General features: G+C 61.8%; 1 protein-coding gene across 5 annotated transcripts in view; it reads right to left on the bottom strand.

Annotated features, from left to right (window-relative positions):
• NAV1 (neuron navigator 1) overlaps positions 1-22,045 on the bottom strand; it is a 138,342-nt gene that overhangs the window by 33,538 nt on the left and 82,759 nt on the right. For 4 of the 5 annotated variants that reach the window (XM_053912830.2, XM_053912829.2, XM_053912828.2 and 1 more), the window contains exon 6: positions 21,418-21,765. In XM_053912830.2, the coding sequence (XP_053768805.1) occupies positions 21,418-21,765 (348 nt within the window). Of the gene's footprint in view, positions 1-9,396; positions 9,500-21,417; positions 21,766-22,045 lie in introns of those variants that run through there. The other variant, XM_045184493.2, reaches the window with a different exon arrangement.

Raw genomic sequence — 22,045 nt, forward strand, 5'->3', positions numbered from 1 at the left:
GATGAAGCTGTTCTGCAGGTGGTGGAAACTTCTCATACGGCTTTCTTAGGTCACTTTGAAGTTCTGAGCCGGTGCCCGGCTGGATTTTGTCCATTCCCCACACGGGGGCAGGTCCTCGTTACAGCCTACCCTCGGCGTGACTCCTAGTGAAACTACCAGCCCCACGGGGTGGCGGGGGTGATGGCGGTTTTCACCTCTGACCTGTCCACAAAGGAGAGCAGTGTGTCCCCCAGGGAGGCTCGCCAGCTGTCCCTGGGGGCTCACGTGACTCCAGTGTTTCAGGGGACATGGTGGCGACAAGGCGGGGGGCTCGGGGCCTGCGGTGTAACCTACGATGGTTAAGCTGTAGCAACCTGACTTCCGGAAAGCGGCCGGTCCCCGGTGCCCAGCTCAGCAGCCAGGCGCTCACGCCCACCAACCACACACGACCGACAGCCTCTCCGGGGCTGGAAGACAGGCAGTGTGGCCCACACCCACCCCGAGGACCGTGTGCAGTTGTCCTGAGGCCCCACAGCTTCCTGGAAGACCACCTCAGTATCGGGGGAACCTGAGAAGATGAACAGCGAGAGCAAGGAACACTTCAGGTCTCTGCGACACTCGCTGAGGCCTGGGGGACGGTCCCTGTCGGCCTGCGGTCAGCGCGAGCGCCCGGCTCCCTCGTGTGCTCGCTCCTGCAGTCCCGGCACCGCTGCCCTTCTCCCTTCTCCCACATGAGCTCACGGGGAAGCAGCGTCTTCGCCATGCTGCCTTTGTGCTGGGCCACGGCCTGGCTTTTGTCCAACGGGTGCTCGTGTTCCGGTGTGTTCTAGTGGAGATGCTGATCCACACAGAAAGCCCAGTCTCACTTTGCTCTGAGAACGTCACCAGAACATTGCTGAGACACTAGCTACCGTGTGTCCAGGATTTAAGCCCACGTGCCAAGCCCTTTGCTGGGCACTTTTACACACACGGGCAACCTCTCCAAGTCCCGGCAGTGGTCAGGCATCTGGCACCCGATCTGCTGTCGGCCTGGGGCGAACGACTTAGGGGGCTTCTCCCTTTACCCAGTGACGGCTGGAACTCCACGGAGCTCCACACTCCAGCTTTTCCCGTCGATGGAAGAGGCCATGTCGGTATGAGACAGTTCATCCATTTGGTCCTTTGGGGTGGATTCAGTACTCACACACAGTGGCCCCCAAACAGACACTTGGAAAAGTATTTGCATTATCATCTTTTCCTTTGCAACAGCCACTCTGAGATACGTGAATGCTCTTACGTTGGGAAGACAGTTCCGGGCGACCGAGAGAACCTTCTCTGCCTGTGGGGACGTGGGTCTCTAATCCAATCTCTCACCCCAGACAGATCTGAGGCACGGTACAAGGTAACCTTTCATTTGAACCTCCTTCCCCCCCAAACAACCCATACATTCTTTCCTAATGTAAAGATTTCCAGTAACAGCATAAAGCTGGCAGTTAATAATAGGTCCCAACATGTCAGTCTCTGCGGTCTCCAAAAATAAAGCTTCACGGGGGAAGAATTTGCGAGTCACCAGCTGCAGCCGAGAGCTCGCTCGCACCGCGGAAATCTGGCCGTCCTCGCTGACCTGGCAGGCACGCATTCTCAGCAGGCCCCGGGAAGGGTTTTTCTGGGTAAACCAAACCATGGCTGTCCCCCGCCTCGCCTCTCTGTCTCCCTCTCGACCAACCTGACAATTAAACACCGAGGCTTGTTCCCAGGGCTCGTCTTTCCGTACGTTTCTAGAGAGCAGTACAGAAAGAAAAAGAAATGGCAGCACTGTACACTCCGTCCCCAACTCAGCGCCGTGACCCGGTCTGTGGGGCGTCGGTGAAGTTTTCTTTCTTGCCCACCAGCCCATAAAAGCGTGTGTCCTTGACCGAAATCCTCAGAACAAGAGTATCTGGTGAGGATTTCAAGAGGACGCGGGGGCTCTCTCCATCTGTGCCTTCCGAGAGGCTCTCTCTCCCGCCGAGATTCTCTTCTTCCATCGGTCTGCCCAGGAACACGGCACAGGTCTGTCCCCGCGGAAGGCCAGCACGAGAATCCCCCCGGAGAGAAGTTTTCTCATCTCTCTCATCTGTGTCTTTAGGAAGGCTGGTCGTCACCCCCACCCCCTGGGGGAGGGGCAGGAGGGGTCAGTGACCTGGTCTTGGTGGACACTGTGAATTTTACAGACCACTTGTTTTCATCTTCACCTCAGAGTTAACTGCCTCCTGGTCTTGAGTCATTCCCTCCCCAGTCCGCTCACTCTCGCTGAAATGTCTCTCTGCAGGGCCCTGCAGGCTCGCACTCCGGGGGACCGGGCAGCTGCGTCCTGCATTGTGCGTGGGGTCAGAGGCCAGCACCACAGAGGAACCCCTGCTCAGCCGGGCGAAAGACCTTCATTTTCAGGGGCGAGCCTTCCGTGCAGGGAGGGTAAGCCCGTCTCCTCCCACCTGCTACAAAGCCTTGAACAAAAACAATGGGAAGAGAAAGGACCCTTAACTCTGAGCCAGTGAGTGGCTGAAGAGAAGATCTCGCCGGAGAACAAGAAACCGTGTGCAGGTGTCCGAGGTAAAAAAGCCTTTCCAGGCCCGGGCTTGGCGGCGTTCAGGCCAGTGAAGAGGGAAGGCTGAACGGAGGAAAAACCGGAGGGAACTGAAAAGACTGAAACTCCTCCAACCCCCCCCCCACCCGCAAACGCCAGGTACCCCGCGCCCTTCTGGGGGGCAGGGGCCCAGCCCTCGGTGACGGAGGGACCTGCGGCGCCCTCCTTGTGAGTGGGTTCTGCTCTCCACACCCCGTGGGGCTGGATCGCCACATACCTGGCGCCCGGCAGAGAGCCCCTTCCCTCCAAACTGTCTCAAGAAGCTGCCGGCAACTCCCAGCTGCTGGCGACCTTCCTTCTCCATCAAAGAAGGGGAAACAGAGGCTGGAAGTTTTGTCCTGGGTCATGGAACAGGCCAGCGGCAAAGTCAATATTGGACTTCTGGGGGCTTCATTGCTTTAGCGTCAAGAGCGTACTGACTCTGGTGGGATTGAAGCCCCCCGTCCTGGGCCCAACGTCAACCCCGCCCCAGAGTGCCTTCTGCGACCTTGCCTCCCCGGGGCGAGAGGAAGAACCACTTTTTATCTGCAGATACACCTCTTAGGGAAAACCGAACAATTCTGAGAACACAGGAAGTGACTGGCTAGGAAATCACTTTTGGTCCCAACATGTTTTTCTTGGGCAACTCAGAGTTGAAATCTGGGTTCCGAGGCTTTCGACTCAGTCTGGGGCTTTTGGCATAATTCTTAAAGCAGTTGAAAAAAGGAAGACTGAAGTGAAAAAAAAGGGAAAGGTAATCCAAATCAAACTGGTTTTGTTTCTGGGGGGAGGTGCCTTAAGGCACCAGACAGGAACAAGAGCACAGTGCTGTGTCTCCCTTCGTTGGGGGTGCAGGGTGGCTCTGGACCCTCTCAGCTCAGAAGGGGGGCCTGGCAGCCCCCAGCTGCCTTCGCCTGTCCTCCAGAGGGCCCAGCGGGGCACCCCTCAGGCCACGGCCCCCTGAGCCTCAACCAAGTGTTGGTTTTGAGAAACATGAAATCCGCCCATTATCCCCCAAAAGGAAGTGGAGATGAACGACAAAAGATGCGACTTGGGCACTAAAACTACAGCCGTGGTCTCGGGGGAGAGCGCTGGGCAGTTGAAGAGATTTGGAGGGAGACGCAGAAGGGCCTCACTCAGTAGTTTGCAAGCTCTTTTGTAAGAGAATCCATTTTTAATAACATTTACACCACAGCCCCCAAAGTATAAACTGGGTAAAAAAAAACAACACAGAAAGGGAGGCAACACTCAGGGCCCAACGTCCCTGCCCCAGGCCCCCCCAAACCACGAACGACCACGGTGTCTGTCTCGGTCGAGCCACCCACACCTTCCTCGGTGCTCACTCGTCACAGGGCGGAAGTGCTCGTCACAGAGTCACACATCACAGAGTCACACAGGGAGCTCCGGGCACCGCGTGCCGGCAAAGTGCCAGAACCAGCGGGACTTCCCCGGCGCTCCGCTGCTTTTCCAGATCCACTCTCTCCACCCGAACCCACGACGCAAGAGGACACCCGGCGCCCGTTTCTTAGGAGTGGGCCTGTTCCCGTGGCACAGGGCGGTCCGAGCGCAAAGTCCTCCGGAGTCTATGACCCCAGGCAACGCCACCCCAGCTCAGAATGAGTTCCTGACCGCTCGCCTCTCAAGCGTCCCAAAGCCGTCGGTAACGTGGCTCTTGGAGAAACAACCCTCGCACTCTCATCGGTGCTTGTAGGAATTAAGTGGTACGATGTTAACCAGCATGAACAGGTTTGGGGACAAGCAGCTCCTGCCTGGAGGGAGCTTGGGGGCTCCCCAGATGGTAGCCTGGTGGTGACTGGCATGCAAGGCCCGGAGAGCCAGTCAAGAGGGCTTGCTGTCCCGACACCCAGACCTGTCTAGGGGACAAGAGCGGCGTTCGCGAGGCTGAAGGCATTGCCACAGCTCCACTGTGACCCCTCCCGCTTCTCCGAATATCTCTCTTCTCGCTCCGAGTACACAGCAGAGGTGAGGATGAGCTTGTGGGGCTGGTGGGAGTAACATTTGGGTTCTGCCTGCATCCTCGGGCTCAGGCCACATGACCAGCCTCATTTCCTTCGGACGGTGCTGTTTTATGGGGAGAAGTGCTTGGGGTTAGGGAGTCCTGGTTCAACTTCATCAGAGACACAGGAGGGGCTTGGGAGCTTGCAGGCTGCTATGCGAACCCACACACCAGACCCAGGAGTCTCGACGCCCCTGGGGTGGCAAAGTCCCTGCGGCAGCTTCTCAGAGAGCAGGGAGGGCTCCCTGGGCTCGCTGCGCACGAGTGAGCAAGCCGTGTTCCCTCCTCCACTGAGAGGCGCACTGCGGTGCTTCTCGGATCAAGGGAGGTTGGAAAGGTCTCTGACCCGCTGGGGTCTGAGGCCAGGCCAGTGGAGTGCCAGCCTTGCGCCCACCCCCCGCCAGGGAACTGAAGTGCAGCCCTGGCCCACTACCCTCCCTAATTTCCAGACAGGGACTCGGGAACAGGAAGCCACAGAAAGAGCAACAGAGGTGAAAGAAGTTCTGTCCCCGCGTGGGGACACCGTGCTGCCTCACACCTGCCTCCTCCCCGTGACCGAGGACAGTGGGGACGGCCAGTGGAGGAGAGTCAGCACACTGACGTGACCAGGGGTTGCATTAGGGGACTCTTTCTGGACAACGGGCTTGCATCTTGGGGTGCGATCCACCACTCAGGTGCCTCTTTCCCCCTGCGTTCCAGAGCCGTGCATGCAGACGCTGCTGTTTTCTTAGCCGCTGAGCCTAGAGGTCAGATTCCAGGAACCCAGGACAGCCAGGGGTGACTCCCCAGCGTCTGTCTGCCGTGAGGGTCTCTGAGTCGTAATTCTACCCACTGGCAGAAAAGCCACTTCTGTTTTAAACCCTTTCAATACCTATCGTTAAAGTCACGCACCTGGCAGATCAGCAGGATCAAAACCTGGTCTCCTGGTACAGCCCCATAGAAGAATTTAACCCAGGGGAAGACATACCACATCTGGGAAATAACAGCTTCCCACAGGCACACTCACGGGAGCACATGTGGGTACCGGGCAGCTGACAGGCAGCTTCCTGCACGACCTCGTCGGACGGCGGAGGTAGCAGCCCGGCCCCTGTCTGCTCTGCCACACCCCGTGAGTTCTCTCCCATGGGAGGTGCACCCCGGGCGCAGGACTGACCTCGCTCACCTTCTCAACAGGAAAGCAGCCTCCATCCTGAACGCTCTCCCCAAATCTCCACGCCCTCCTACCTCCAAGGTGCCTCGACCTGAGCATAAAGCTTCCGGCGAATTTCCGACCCACTAGCTTCCAACGTCCCGCTGCCGCTGCCCCTGGGGTCAGAAGCCAGCATCCAGCCCCCGACACGCTGATCAGGCCGCTATGTGGGCCGAGAGAAGCTGCCTCTCGCTGCGGCCGAGGGGATGAGCACAGCACAGGGCTCGAAGCGTGGGTTTGGGAATAACCGTGGGCGCCTGATGGGTCTGCTTCTGCGTGCTGTTCCAGGAGGCATGTCCGGGCCCATCTGCAGAGCTCTCAGGGACGTGGCCCAGGACACTCGTGGTCCATGCAAATCTGAGCTGCCCCACAGCTCTGAGAATGGGCTCCTGTTCACCACTTTTTGTCACCACGACCACTATTAAATCCTGCGTGTTCATCCCCTGCAAGGGTCCCTGGCCCCCAGGCACTTAGGGTTGGACAAACCTCCACCACATGGGGAGCGAGTGTGGGGAACCCACAAATACACGGAGAGGCTGGGAGGCAGCTCTCCTGGGGGGCTGGAGGCTAGTGCCTGGGACGACGTTACCACACAGGAACGGTCGGATAAACGAGGTTTGCTTTTTTAAAGGAATGGATTAACTTTTACTTGATCTGTTTTTATATAAATTGTCATCAGAAACTGGATGTATAAACGAGCCATCCTCATCGGCACAGACTTTGGGCTGGATGGAAATTGGGAGAGAGGTGACAGAATTTAAGCAAAGATCCTGCCATGGGGAAGTTGTTGGCTCTGTTCTGCCAACAGAAATCCTCCCCGGGGTCCTGGCAGGATGGAAGGGGAGCAGCCCGGCCCCGGAGGTGGTGGTGGCGGGCCTCTGCTGCCCTCACGCCTGCCTCTCCCTGTCACTGCCGCATCCCGCATCCCGGGAGGGAGACAGGCCCGTTTCACAGCGAAGGAAGCAGAGGCCTGAGGCTGAGTGAGCTCTGCAAGGCCACAGAGCTGACCGGTACCGGAGCCGAGTCCCAAATCAGGTCCGTGGGCCCCGCGTCCAGCACTCGGCTCTCCCGCCGGATGCCTGGCTGGCGCCAACTCCAACGCCCTCCCCGTCTGCCCTGTCGGCATCAAGGGTTCCCCGAGCGTCAGTAGGAAGAGGCAGCCCCTACAGCCATGGGCAGGGGTGGGCTTTGGAGTCCGACAGACCTGGGTGTGAAGACAGATCCCACCTCTGAAATCTCAGGTGGGCTGACTCAACCTCCCTGTGCCTCTGATTCTTCATCCAGGCCCTGGGGTGACCGTAAAATATCCCCTGCAGTTGGATATGGTTGGATACAGTGCTGTGGAGATTCGATGCTTAGAAAGCGACATTTCAGTGTCCCGGTGTGGAACGGTGGCCAACGCCGAGGCTGCCACTCCGCCTGCTTTCCAGTGGTGCCTCCTCCGTGCCTCCCAGGCAGAGGGCAGGGGCTCTGCCCGCAGAGGGCACGCCAGCAAGTGCGGCTTTCCTGTGCTGGGCGCACCCAGCCCCATCAAACCAACAAGCAGCAGCTCCTAGCTCTGGCGTGCAGGCCGGCGTTCGGTCCCCTCACAGGCTGACGCTGCCCCGAGGGGGGGGGGGGTGAACAGGTCGTGCCCCCACGGGTCCCTCGGCACTAGAAGGGTCCTTTCCAGGAGGACACTTAGGTGTGGGTGCGGGACAGGCACCTGGACTCCAGGTTTCCTGCCTGGAAGATGCGGAAGGAAGTGGGAAAGTGCGGGAGGGAAGTCACCTGCCTCCAGGGAAATGAGGGGACCCAGGGCTGAGGCCAGCTCAGCTCCCAAAAGCCGGTCATGGAGGTGCCGGGGGCCCATCCGGCCCACACCCCACACCCCCTCTGCAGCCCCCTGTGCGGCGGAAGGGGAACGGGAGCTGCAGGGATGGGCCCCAATTGACCATTGTTTACAAGGACGGCTCCGAGCAGTCCCTCTGTGGCCAGGGGCCAGGGCAGTTAAGTTTTATGTTTGAACCCTGGCAACTCGAGGCCTGACCCACACTTTAACGACACCCTCTCTCTCTGAGCCGGCTAATGACAGTGCAGAGGAAGCTGCCGGCCCTCCCAGCCCCACCCCAGCGGCAGGCTGAGGCAGGGTCAGGCTGCGGACACCTTGCCCTGGGTATGGCAGGTAGGCCCTCGCCTGGGCACACCTGCCCGGAAGAGGTTTCTGGTAAGGAGCCAGGTGAGTACCCAGGACAGGGCACGAAGCTCACAGCACAAAGCCCTGGGCTCTTGGGGGTGGGGTGGGCAGGGGCAGGGGCAACCAATTCAAAAGTAATGAAGGAGTCAAGTAGCCAAGGTGAGGAAGGAAGGTGTGATCAGCTAGGAAAGGGTGGCGGAGTCAGCTACGGGATTTTCACAGCCTGCAGAGGTGGAGGCGGGGAGGGAAGAGAGGCAGGGTGGAGCCAATCAGAACTTTCTGTGGGCGCACCCATCTGGGTCTGAACTACAGTGGCTGTGGAAGTGGGGGGCCGCGGGTGGCCCCTTCTCTCCACCTTCTCCAGGGCCCAGTGACCCAGGCCCAGGCCCAGGATCTCACCAGAAGTAACCCCCCAGCCCCACCCGAAGTCCCTCAATCGACCCCTGTTCTCTGCTCACGAACTGGTTCCTCTGGAAGATGCCCCCACTGGCCATCTTAACACAGTGCCCGCAAGGTGCCGAGTCACATCCAGAGGGGCTGCCGCCTGTCCCACCAAGCGGGGCCGCCAGGGTTCTGGCTCCCCAGAGGCCACAGGCTGTCCCTCCCGCCTCAGCCAGTCCTTTCACTCCTCCACTGAGCCTGTGGGGGCACTTGGGCCCCCTCCAAGGAGGCCAGGGGATGCAGGAGCAGGTTGGCGCGCTCAAGCAGGGGCTCTGGGGGTGGGAATGGTCGGGGCACCAGGAGGCCCACCTCCTGTTCAGTCCCTCACCCGCTGTGTCCTGCAGGCCAGGCCAGGTCAGGCTCAGGCGTAGAGGAGGGAGTGTGGGGGGTGGGAAGCTCCCGGAAAGACCAGGAAGCCCTTTTTCTCAGGCCGCGGGGGATCCCCTAATCCCCTCTGTGGGGCTGGCTGTGGTCACTTCCCCCGGCTTCACCGGGAGCCTCAGTGCAAAGCTCTCACCTTTCAGCACTGACCGCCACCCCCAATCCCTCTCCCCCTCGAGTGCCAGGCGCTCTCATCCCTTCCCAGAGCCAGTCCCAGGCTTCACTCCCTCCCACAGGGGTTCATTCAACCCCGCGCCCCTCCGGGCTCACTCTTCTACCCCTCCCCTCCTTTCATCCGGGAGGCACAGGAGCTTCCGGGGCTGGGGGCCCCTCCACGAGCGGGTCCGGGGACTGCAGCCCAACTTGAGCTCCCAGGTCCGTCCACCGCCGGGGCACTGGTGGCCACCGTCCAAGTTCCATCAAGTTGTGCTATTGTCTCAGCTTTGTCCCTGTCCCTGGGGAGTCCCAGCGCCTCACCTCGGCGCCCCCCTCCCGGACCCCGCATTGCACCCGCTGCTCACCCCGAGGTCCACGATCACACGCCCGGGTCCCGGCCAGGGAGGACCCCTCCCCCCAGCCCCGGACTGCACACCCGACCCCAGGACCTGCTCCCGGGCGCCGGGACTCACCTGCGGGGCAGGCGCAGAGTCCTCCGCGCCCTGGGCGGGGGCAGGTGGAGCATCTTCTCGGCCGAGGTCCTTGGTGGCAGGCGCCCGCGCGGGGACCGAGGTGAGAGCCGGGCCACGCGGAGGCCAGAGCCGAGCCCGGGCGAGCCCCGCCCCCTCCTCCCCGCCCCACCGCCCCGCCGCCCTTAAAGCCGCAGAGCCCCGTTTCCCGCGCGCCGACTCCGCCCCGGCCCGGCGGCGCGCGCTGCCGGCGGGCCCTTTAACGCCTGGGCAGGTAGACAAAGAGACAGTGCGGCCGCGGTCCTGGGCCAGGAGCTGGGGTGCAGCGGCGATGGGGGGCCCTGACCCTCGGTAGCCCGGGTATTACGTGGCCAGGTGCTCCCACCCTGGAGAGCAGGAGGGGGGGGTGTGATGGAGCCCAGCCACGGCCTCCACCCCGACCTGAGCCGACCCCAACCTGAGCCGGGGCAGTTAACCCCTGGGATGCTAGCTGCAGACCCTTGGGCGCCCTTCCTGGGCTGCGGCGGTGGAGGGGACGAGAGGGGGGGCATCTCCAGGTCTCCGATGTGCCTGGGTGGTGGGCACACGGTTGGGCTCTCCCCCCTCCCCCCACGCCTGAACCCCAGGGGGGCTTCCTCCCAGCTCCCTCCTGGCAGGCTTTCTAGGCTTGGAACATTAAAGTGCAGGTAACCCACACATGAGCCGGGCAGGCGGGTGGAGGGGCTGGAGGTGAGGCCCTGGTGCCCACCGTAGGGCAGAGGCTGGCTCCACAACGGGCCTACCCACACTGGGGGAGGGGAGCCCGCCCGCTTCCCTACTGCCTCAGGCCCATGGCCTGCATTTCTCCAGCATCTGGGTTGGACGCCCAGTGTGCTGTGGGGAGAACACCCAGGTCACACCGGGAGCACCTCTGCCTCCCTCTGCCCAGGGGCATCGTCCACTGAAGGCCGGAAAGGGTCCCACGGTGAGGACGACAGTTTAGTTAGAGTCAGGAATACGGGATCTGGTAGCCGGGCTCGCCAGATTTTGGAAATGGACAGATTACATCTGCAATTTCTTTTAATTTTTTTGATTTTCGTTGCTTTTAGCGAGAGAGAAACACTGATGTGAGAGAGAAGCATCAGTTGGGGCTGGGATGAGGGGTTGCACGGGCCTGCTCCCAGGGATTGAACCCACAACTAGGCATGTGCCCCGACTGGGAATCGAACCCACAACCTCTCAGTTACAGGGACAACGCTCCAACCAACTGAGCCACACTGGCCAGGGCAACGTCTGCAACTTCTTTACGCAACACAAACAGCAACAATTATTTTTAAAAAGCGGCCCCACCAAGCACTGAATTAAGACGGCCTCGGACCTCAGAGCCACATTTGCTTCTGGTGTTTGGGCTGCTCCTGTGACTGAGTCACCCAGAGCCCCAGGCTACCTGTGTTCCCAGAGACCTGTGGCGTCATCACCTCTAGCCTTCTGGGCTCGGTCTGCACTGTCCCAACCCCTCTGGCGCCCCAGGGGTGTGGGTGGGGCTGCGTCCTAAGGAGAGCCCTCCTCCCTAAAGTCCGCAGTGACCGGCGTGACCGGCAGCAGCTCTGGGCGAAGCTGTTTATGACCCTGCACACTGGGGAGGGTCTGTCTCTCACTTCCTGTCCGTGCTTTCTAGGACTTCAAAGGCGCAAATGGACATTTACCCTGTTCGCCCTAAGTGGTCTGGGGGGTAAGACTTAGGAAGACCACCAGGTCCCAGAAAGACCAGCTGAGGGGGATCAGAGCTGGGCAGGTGGTTCTGTCCTGTACAGTCTCCTATCTCAGTCCGGGGGGGATCCTGGTACCCTCCCAGGACCCCTCCTTTGGTGGGGGTAGGGGGAGGCTCTGCCTGTGCAGCTGGGCTGGACTAGCAGGCTCATCTGGGGAACAGCTTACAGGACGGAACCACGGGGATTCTCTTTAGCCGGCGTGGAATCCTGAGTAAATCGACTTGGTCTTGGCCGGAGGCTGTCCCCCGCGGGGGATGTTTTTGTCCAGATCTAGTCGTGCACGTTTTCCACATGGGCAGAGCCTGGAGGGCCAGAGAGGAGGCCCCACAGGGGTCAGGTCCGGGGGACTTCACTGTCCCTGGACACGGCTCCCAGTCCTGCGGAGCCCCTCGTACCGGGCAGCCTCTCCCCTGTGTCTCACCTCCCACGGGGGCGGGGGACAGGCCCGAGAAAGAACCAGTCTCACGTCAAAAGGTACATAAATGTTGAATCACTAGTGGTACAGCTGAAACTAATGTAACATTGTATGTCAACTAGAATACATTGTTTTATAAAAAGAGAGGAGGAAGTCTCAGGCAGCAGCTTAGCCCAGGTCGGGATTCTCAGCTTTCTGAGACCCCGAAGAGGATTCTGTGCTGGGGGATCTCCAACCCCCGTCTCCCCAACCACCAGGTCCGAGTCCTGAGCCGAGGTGGTGGAACTCAGCAGAATGGGAGCTGGCCCTCTTGCTCCTTCTTGATGACGAAGGTGGGTGGCCCACCTTCCTTTGCCTTCTGACCCCTGTCCCCTTGGTGGGAACTAGAGGGGCTATTACAGGGGAAGGAACAGGGCCCCAGGGATTTGCCACTTAAATACACAGCATGCAAGTCAGCACCTGTGCTTTCAGCAGGCCCACACCCTTTGGGTCACTGGGCCACTGCTGTGACTGAGCCACCCAGAGCCCCAGGCTACCTGTGTTCCCAGGGAAGGGCTGTGGGGCTTTCGTGACCCCAGGGAAACAGGCCTGCCCGTCGGGGGGTGTGGCAGCATGGGGGGTGCCTGGTTGACTCAATACAGTAGGGGGTGAGGGACACACGCCGGGGAGGGGCTCTGAGCTCTCCTTTCTGGGCCCCAGGCGGCACAGTTGTAGCGGGGGGCAGAGGGAGGGGCACAGCTGAGGTCCACATGGAGGAGGGGCGATACCCTGCTAACCGGTCGGTACAGGCCTCCTCCGTGCTCCTCAGGGAGCCCACGGGAGCACGAGCTCACCTGTCTCCCAGGCCAGGACACCACAGCGGCTCTTTACAAGGGGAAAACCGAGGCACGGAAAGGCCAGGAAGTGCCCAAAGCAGGGGCAGAGCCCAGACTAACACGCATGAGGACTTTCCTGCCAGATTCCTGTGAGGGGCGGCTCGCCCGAGTCCCCTGAGGCCCAGGGTCCTCAAGACCAATGCTCCATCTCCAGCAGAGACACCCAAAGGATTGGGGGGGCTGTCTCTGGGTGTCCCCTGATAAGCACCTCGAAGGTGGGTGGGTCGGCCACAGTGAGGCCAGGAGGAAGGACTTGCCAGGAAGCCCCGCACGGTCTGGTTTCTAGGGTCACCTGCCTGGGGCCTGACTGCACATCCATTTCCTGTGAGAGCCGTGAGGAGACAGGGTCCCAGGGAGGCAGCCCCGCTGTCCCCAACCTGCCCTCACTTCCTCCTTCCCATCAGTGATGAAGCGATCAGCTCCCACAGGTGGGGGTGCCCCTGCCCCCCAAGTCTTGGCCGGTGGGAAGAGACGGGCCCAGAGGCCCCGTGCATGCTGGCCCGGGTGAGCTGGTGGTGCGGGCAGAAGTAGAGCAAAGAGCATTGTACTGTGTTGAGGGGGTGATGGGAGAGAGGGGGTCCAGGCAGAACGGCGGGACAGGGACAAGACAGAGGACTTGGGGCAGGTCCTCGGTGAGGTGGCCCCACGGTCACACTGCTCTCGATGAGGAACACCTGACCACGTCACTAATCCCAGACCCCCACGACCCCACTGAGTCTCGGGGAGCCATCTGTGCGACCTTGACTGAAATGTCTACAAAACCACCCAGCCTGGCACTTTCACACCCGTGACCTCGCTCCCCAGCAGCATGGGGACCTAGGGAGGCAGGGTCCTTATGCACTGAGAGCGTCCAGGCCCAGAAAGGTTGGGAGAGTGGCCTTAAATGGTCCGGCCACGGGCATGGAAGCCACGGCAACACCAGTCCCAGGCGGGGCTCTTGACCTCTCAGGGATGCTGCGTAGTCTAGAGCTCCTTGTACGTGACCCTGGAGAGCTTCTCTGGCCCAGGACCTGGCCTGGCTGCTCCTCAACTCGTCACCTCCAGGCCCCCACCCTGGGGACACGCCAGGTGGCCTGGAAAGAGCCCTTCACGTGGGCCGAGATCCAGGGTGTCAGAGCTGGAAACACTTTCGAGATCACGTGGCTCAACCCCCCCCATTTTCCCAGAGCGGAAGTTAGGGCTCAGAGAGGGCAAGGGGCAGGTGCATTGTCTGGACCGGTCGGTGCCGCTGCTTCCCCAGCGCAGCCTGGGGCTCAGACGGAAGGTTTGGGGGTCGGCAGCACGCTCTGGGTGGTGGCACAGGAGGTGTCCCAAGGCGCAGCCCCAGTCCAGCTGCGGTGTCTCTGGGGAGCGAGCGGGCCAGCTGGAGGAAGGGGTCCCGCTCCAGCTGCTGCTGCTCTGCAAATATTTACACAACCTCGGAGGGGACCTGCCTCCTCACCGCCCCCACAGGCGGCTGGGGGACAGGCAGCAGAAGGGACATGGCCTCTGGACCTTACAGTGAGCTACTACTGTTCTCGCCGCCCTCGCTCAGGGCCCTCCTCCCACTGGCCAAAGCTCCGCCTCTGTGTGTGGGTCTGAGGACACTGGGGACGGGGACAGGGAAGAGGCTGCCTCTCCAATAAAGTCGGACGGACCCTCAGCCGGCCTCCCCGGGCTGTGTGTGATTGTGTGCAGACGTGTGCACACTGTACATGCAGGTGTGTGCACGTGTGTCTGTACTGTCCCAGCTCAGGTCCCGGAGGCTGGAAGCCGTGACTTCAGAGCGGCCTGAGTCCCCATGGCTGCAGGCTCCCCCTCACCGAGCTGCGTCTCTGGCCTCTGCAGAGAAGCAGAGAACAGTCTCCTGCGGTTTAGGTTTGAGAGGGACGGCGAGTCTCCCGTCTCCTTAGGTCCTCGGCCCCTCGCACCAGCTGTACCGGGCCACTCTGGTTAAGCACCATGGTTTCCTCTCCAAGCTCCCGGGCTCTCTCTGGTTCCCAGGGGTCTGTTCTCCCTGGAGCTGCCAGGCAGACCCTCTGCAAACATATCGGAGCCAGCCCTCCTCTTCCCCCCCTCACTCAGCAGGGAAGCCCAAGTCCTTGTCCAAGACCCCCAGCTACCTCTGGAACTCATTTCTGACCACTGTCCCCTTGTGACTCTGTGTCGGCCACGCGGACCCCCGCAGGGCCCTGCACATGTGCCCGCCCTCGCCTCAGGGCCTTTGCGCGTGCTGTCCTCGCAGAGCCGCCTGCCCCGAGCCCCACTGCCAGGAGCCCGCTGCTCTGCCCCGCCCGCCTGATTTTCCCCTACCGCACGTGGCGCCGCCTCCGTTACCGCAATACGTGACTAGTTCGCCATCTCTTTCCTGTACGTGAGTTTAAAAATGATTCGTTTTTTCTCCTGCTGTGTCCCCAGATGTGGGGTCTAGTGGCTGCTCTACCAATACTTTGTGGTTCTATGAGCAAATACACGAGGAAGACACAGCACCATTGCTCCTTCCAGACAGTGACAGGAAGCACCAAGAGGCAAAGCAGCAAAGCGACTCATTCAAGGTCACGCAGGGAGTGAGGGGCAAACTCAGAACTAAACCCGGTAACGTGGACTCCAGAATGTCCCCCTGAGGTTGCCGACCTGCCTTCTAAGGACAGGAACTAACCACGGGGACGTCATGAGTCGGGGCAGCTGCTGCCTCCACACCTCGGGGCCCCGGCTCCTAGCAGAAGCCTCCAGCACAGAGCTCCCGGCTCCGCAGAAACCCAGAAAACTGGGGTCATCTGAGGAAGTCCGCTCCATGTGGGCATGGGCGCCTGGCGGTGCCCCGGCCCCTGTGCAGAGGCTGTGGGGGTCGGAGAGGGACGGTGACAGCTGGATGATAAGCTCTGCCCCTCTGTGCCCAATAGCCCTCGGCGGAATGTCAGTAGTCCTGGGAATCCCGCCACCTGAGTCTGTCCACATGGCCCCGTCACTCCCAGACTGGCCCTGTCATCGATCGCATGCGGGCAGAGATGGAAGCCAGGAGAGACCAAGAAGGTGACAGTGAGGAGAAGGGCCAGGAGAGGGCAGGAAGTCAGATAAGGGGGGTGGGGACAGGACCAGCGATTTGTCCCCATCTCCCAGGCTGGAGATGCCCCACGGGGACAAAGGGGCAAGAGACAAGACACAAGAGAGCCCCCCTCAGGACAAGCTGGCAGGCTGGTGAGGACGCCCTGCCCTGCCCCAGGGGCGTTCACCGCAGCCTGGAAGAGTCCCCCCACCACTCGCTCTGCCTGTGTGGAGGCTGCACACCCCCTGCCTTTGCGCCCTGCATCCCATGTCCCCCATCAGGGGCTCCAGGGCGCATACAGACTCTTTGTATGCAGCTGCCGCTCACCCCAGCTTCAGATGGGTCTCCCAGTGTCTGCCTGTCTCCCACCTGCCTCGGAGCGCCTGCCACACGTGTGCTGGCTCTGCCAGCTGCGTAGACCCCTGCACTGGCCCCTCCCGCCGGTCTCTCCAAGACCCTGAGTGCCATCTCAGTGCGTGGCAACCTGTCTCTTAGGTGGCTCTGTGCTTTGTGTCTCGGAGCCCGATTCTTTCCTCCTGGTTGTCAAACGCCGACTATCAGGCATCCGCCTGTGCGTGCCGCCTCGTGGCTGTGGCGTTGTGGGGGAGAAAGTCAGCTCCCAGCCCCCGCGGGCTCCCCGTGCACAGCCCTGTGGGCAAGACCCCTGCCTGCCCTGCTGGCCTGTCATCAGCTGCTTGGCCAGAAATGCCAGATAGCCCAGGGCTGGCCCCCGGTGCTTGTCCCGGGACAGCGGGGCCGTTGAGCAGGCCCACAAGGAGCTGCATTCACAGAGGCCTGGGGGGGGTGCGCCTGCTGCCCGGGGCTCTGTGGCTGCTTGTGGTCCTCTTGAGCCAGACCCTGTGGGAAGCTGGGGGGTCACCTGGGGGCATTCCAGCAGCGCTCCCTCACACAGTTCTGCACTCGGCCCCCGGCATGGCCTTGGACTCCGTGTCGAGGGGAGGCGAGAGATGCTAGGGCCACTGTCTAGGGGAGCTCTGGCTCTGGAGGAAGGGGTGTGATCCTGCCCCCGACATGCTCCCAGGCTTAGGGACACGTGGGCGCAGCCAGAGGGGAGAGGCTGCAGGGAGGCACTGTGGGGATGCGCGGGATGGAGGCCTGAGTTCTGTCGTGGAGATGCCAGTTTTAAGCTATGGGATCCCGGCAAGCCAGTGAAGCCGGCTTCCAATTCCTCATCCACTCCGCAGCGTTGTTCGGACTGAATGAGACAGCGCCACGTGGGCGTTTTGTAAACCATACGCGCCACGCTGTCGTTAGAGAATCGTGAAACCATCACAAGTCCCTGGAGTACAGATGAGACACAGGCTGCAAGGTGGGACTGCAATCACCCGCAATGGGGCGAATGATGGAAGGCTTCCTGGAGGAGGGGGATTTAGGAAAGACAAGTGGGCGAGTGGGCATGACCACCTGGGCAGGGAAGCTCCAGTCTAAAGCCTTCAGGATTGCCACAGGTTTGGTGTTCCCGGCGCAACCAAAAGCAGGGAGATAACATTTCCTCCAGAGAGCCCCTCCTGAGCACCTCGTATGTATAACACGACGTTGTACGGTGTGCAAACGACAGTCCTAGTCTCATGTCACCACTGCCTCCGGAACGGGGACAGTCCTCCTGAAGCCTCGGAGCTGGGGCCTGAACCCCGGCTGGCCACACCTCCAGACCTGTGCTTCTCCCGTAGCATCAGCATTTCCAGGCACCTCGCAAGCCCAGCTGGCTGATCACAGAACATAAGCCTCGTGGGAAAACGCAGGGGCTGACAGCAAAAGAGAAGGACCAGGAGACAGACAGGCAGGTAGGCGCGGCTGGTGGGAAAAGCCAAACCCATCTCCACAGCCTCAACCTCCATCCCCACCCTGACTGCCAACCACAGTGCATGTCACCAAACTCTGTGACAACCGGCAGCTCAATTGTAGGTTACTAGGACACACGGAGGAAGGGGCCCCTGGCAGCTCAGCCTGCATAGTTGCCATGGCAACTAGCATCCCTCCACCCGCCCCTCTGGAATACCTGGCTTACTCGCGCCATCCACCAGCCCTGTTGGGTTTGAGCAGACACAGCAATGCAGGTGAACCCCACACAGACTGTGGAGAGCTACCACCCTTCTGCTTTAGGCACCAAAGGGTGTATCAAGAGCCAGGGGCTCTCTGAAGCCACCCCCTCCCTCTCATCAGATGCAGGAGTCTGACTCCACACCCTCCTTCCTGCCTTCCCTCTATAACTGATGCCACTTGTGCCCCACCTGCATCCCCTCTGTACCCACAGTCCCCGTGGGTGCCGACAGAGTGCCCCTGAAGGCCCCGGGGACTCGCAGCCCGAGGCCTGACCCAATGGGAGACAGACACCCACACTTCTTTGTCTTCTGGGTTCTGCAGAATGTCCCAGAAATCCCTGCACCCCACTGCCCTGCAGCCCTGCAGGTGAACTTGACCCTCACTGGGGTCCTTCCCCCCGACTCCCTTCCCTGCTTCTGACCAGGGCTCTGTCATCCCCCAAATAAACGCCTCGCTCTCACACCTCAGTCTCTGGGTCACTTCTGCAGGACCCCAGCCCAGGACACTCTTCATGTGTGACGGCCACACTCGAGTGAGGGGCGACAGGCCCGTTAGCCAGGGCGGGATGGGGAAGAGGCCGCTCACCTGTGGGCGCCACGCATGCCTGGCTCAGCCACCCTGCAAGGATGGCATCCCTGGGTCGGAGTGTGGCCATTTTGCTGGGCAGACGACTGAGCCGGCCCTCCCAGGGAGCCCCAGAAACATCAAGTTCAAGAGGGAGGACTAACACACACTCTCCCGACCTCTGTCATCACTGGGGGTTTGCACGTGGTGCTGCTGATGAGCAGTAGCACTTGGTACGTACACACCACGCGTTAACTGACTGAACCCTCGCGCCTTCCTGTCCTCGCTGCCAGCTGAGCAAGCTGCAGTGGAGGGTGATGAGGAACTTGCCGGAACTCACCGCTAGCGAGGGGAGCCAGGATTCGAACCCAGGCAGTCTGGCCGCCTGGGGCTGCCTCTGCCCTGGGCCCAGGAGGCCTCTTCCTCCTTGTAGATCTGAGGCAACTCAAGGGCAGAAACTGTTTTGACCCTGAACTTGACTGCCAGGGCCCCCTCAGGGTGGCCCCCACCTTCCTCTGTTCCAAGCCTTGTGTTCCACGGGTCAAAGCCAGGCCCGGTCCAGTGCTCCACTGGGTGGGCCGCCTAAAGAGCTTCCAGGAAACAGAAGACCAAGGCAGGGGAAACAGACGGCTCCTCTCCCTACTCGTCCAAGCTCAGAAGGGCTCTCTCCTCCTAGCACAAGCCTGCAAAGCCGGGCCCGTGCGAGGGACTTGCTGTGGCCGAGGGTGGGTGGGTGTGCGGGGTCAGACCTCCACCACACTGGCCAGCAGCGACCAGCTCCCTCTCGGGAGGCTGGGCGGTGTCTCTTTAAGGCCCGGGCTCACTGCCTCCGGGCGCACAGAGCCAGCCTGGGCGAAGGCAGGGGCCCCCGGTTTATTTTATTTGACGTTTGTCAACGTCAGGGCACTTCAGAGCCAAGCAGGAAACAACTCCCACCTGCTCCCGAGCCCCCAGGCACAGTCCAAGAGGACGGGCTGCGGGAGGCGGGGGAGGCGTGGCGGGCACAGAGCCCCGGCACACGCAGCCCCCCGCGGGGTCCCGTTGTCCCGACACACACCCACGGAGCCTGCTCAAGATGGGGCCCGCGGCTCAGTCTAAGCGTGGGGCCCTGGACCAGCGTCCTGCCAGGGCCACTGAGGACACAACTCGGTTCCAGGTGAGTGGCTCCCCGGGAGCTGTGAGGCCTGTGAGCGCCACCACGGCGGGCTGGGCCTGGGGCCCCTGCCACCCACCCTGCAGAGCTGGGGCACAGCCGCCCGGGCGGCCACTGACACAGACAGAATTGGAAACACGGGGAGGCAAATCCAAGTTACAGCGGGGAGGGGACGCAGGGAGGCCGGGCTGACCCCCTTCCCGACTGGGCGCACGTGGCCCTAAACCCCGTGTCCACGTCCACCTCAGCGAGGGCCGCCCTCCCTCCGACTGGGTGCTGGGGTCGGGGGACAGATGGCCGTGCACCTTATCTTCTTATTAGATTAAATTCCAGGCCTCCCTATTTTTAGAAAAACAAATTCCTTTTCTCTCTTCAAGAGGGAAAAATGCCCCGAGCTGTCGTCTAGGGCAGCGAGCAGCCGACTCGAGCTGTCTGCTGCGTCAGATGTGGGCGTTACTACGGCAGGACAGTGCCAGGTGGTGACCCGTCGAGGTGACGAATTCTAAGAGGGTCACAGACAACTCGAGAGCTTCCAGGGAGTGACCAGGACAAGCAGGAAAAACTGGGCCACTTCAGAAAATACTAAAATAAAAGGGGGTCTCTGGGGGAGTGGGGGGCGGTCCAGAGAAGAGAACACAGCAGGAGGGAGAGGCTGAAACATCTGAATGAAGATTCACACTTCCTCTATTTTCCTCTATTTCCTTCCCCAGGTAACAAAATCTGAATCGCTAACATGCAGAAGTTGCAGTGAAGCAAATTTTAAGTGACTATTTAGAAACTTTCTTGCAACTTTATTCTATCTGAAATGGAATAAGCTCCCGGCCACTGAGCCTATGCAAGTGCAGGCTGAAGGAGTGGCTGCCCGTGAGGACTCTTGTACTGTGTGGGAAGAGGACTGGGCCACAGTTCCTGAGCTTTGGAAAACCACGGCTTCCTGGGGCAGCCCAGGATCTGCTGGCCAAGGTCCGAGATGAGATTCGGAACCTGCCTTCTTGAAAAGAAGGTTCCCAGCATTCACTGACATCCGGCAGAGTCCATGGACCGGGTCCTCTGTCCCCCAACCTCTGGGGAACTGTCCTGGCTACTGGGGGGTCTGGGAGCTCCCTGAGGGCCAGGGCTTGGGTCCTCCCAGCACCTGGGGGACTTTGGGAGCAAGGGCTGGGCTGCCCTCTGCCCCACCTGGCCAGGAGGCCCCACCAGACAAGGGGCTTCCTGGGCAGAGCGGCTGGCCAGACTGTGGAGCACGGGCGGGGCTGGCCGACTTCACCCTAACCCCAGTTGCAGGCTGGCGTGCCCAGCGAGAGGCCGGCCCTGGGGTTTACGGGCAGTAAACAACCCCGCTCGTGTGTCAGCTGTTTTGCTCCAGAGCCGCCTCCTCCACGGGACAGGCCCTGCCAGGTCCCCCCCCCTCCCCCGTTCACCCCCCAGGCAGGAGCCGTGGGTGGCCTGAGTTCACTCCCGTCCTTCTACTCTCTCCAAGTTGGAGGTTTTCCTGGGGAGAGGTCGTCCCTGCCGCTACCTGTGTGGTCCCTTAGAGGGTGGAAATACGGTCCGCTGAGACGCCCGAGAAGCTTCCAGAATTCTCCAGAACCCATGCGGCTTGGCCAGCCCATTTCTTCCCAACCGCCCCTCCCTCCCCAGCTGTCACGCAGGTCGTGTCCGAGCTGCTCCACAGACTCCGCCCCGTCAACTGGGGCCGGAAAAGATATGGACACGGGTCCCGCGGGGCGAGGGCACAGGAGGGGAGCGGAGGTCAGACACGGGGGGCCACGGGGAGAACGGGCCGCGGGCTGGCGCAGCGGCCGCCCCTGCCATCCCGCCCCACGCGGCTGTCGCGTGCGCACGCCCGCCCTCTCCCCAGCAGCCCTCCAGACGGCCAGACTCGGCCTCATCACCCTCTCTGCACAAACGGGGAGGCAGGCGAGGTCGTCCGCGGCCCACGCACTCTTTCCGGGGCCGCTCCTCGCCGGGTCGAGGGCCAGGGACGGCGACAGCCACAGAACGACAGCCCCGGGGCCAATGAGGACCGGCGCCGGCCCCGCCCACCTGAGCCGCAGGCCCTGCGCCCCACGCCAAGTCCCCGCGGACCGCGTGCCTCCCGGGGCGTCCCAACCAGGGCACCGGGGCCAGTCCCCGTGGCCGCCCCACCCCGCCCCGCGGGCAGGGCCCGCCCTCACCCGGTGGTGATGTCGTCGTCCTCCGTCATGGTCTTGCCCATGAGGTCGCTGTCGCTCACGTAGCCGGACTTGAGGTCCGCGTCGTCCGCGTCCAGGCGGGAGGCGTGGCCGAGCTTGCTGGGGCTGCGCATGGGCATCGTGTGCGAGTAGCGGGCGCGCTCCCCGTGCGCGTACCAGGCGGGCGGCCCCTCGGAGCGGCAGCCCCCGCCCACCGAGGGGGCATCGCCTGCCTGCAGCCGCGGGCTGGCTTGGCCGTAGCGCCAGGACAGAGGGGACGAGCGGTTGGACAGACTGGACACGCTGCGGGGGTTGGCGTCATCACTGTCGTAGCAGGTCATCTCCAGGGAGCTGGGTGGGGGCGGGGCGTCAGGTTACTCTGTGCACAGCTGGCTGGGCCCTGCCTGCCTGCCGGGCCACCTCCTCCAGGAGGCCCTCCGATTGCTCCTCAGAGCCCCCGGCCTGCCCGGGCCACCCCCTCCAGGAGGCCTCCGCTGTGTGTGTTACTCCTGTTATTTGTTATCTCAGGCTGTCGGAGGGAATGATTTTGAGGCCAGGAAGGCCACCCGAGGCACCCCTGACAGCACAGATTCTGTAATGGGGGCTGACGGCCATTTGCTCGTAAGCGAGC

Source organism: Desmodus rotundus, chromosome 10, assembly GCF_022682495.2.
Source record: "Desmodus rotundus isolate HL8 chromosome 10, HLdesRot8A.1, whole genome shotgun sequence".
Taxonomy (NCBI): Eukaryota; Metazoa; Chordata; class Mammalia; order Chiroptera; family Phyllostomidae; genus Desmodus; species Desmodus rotundus.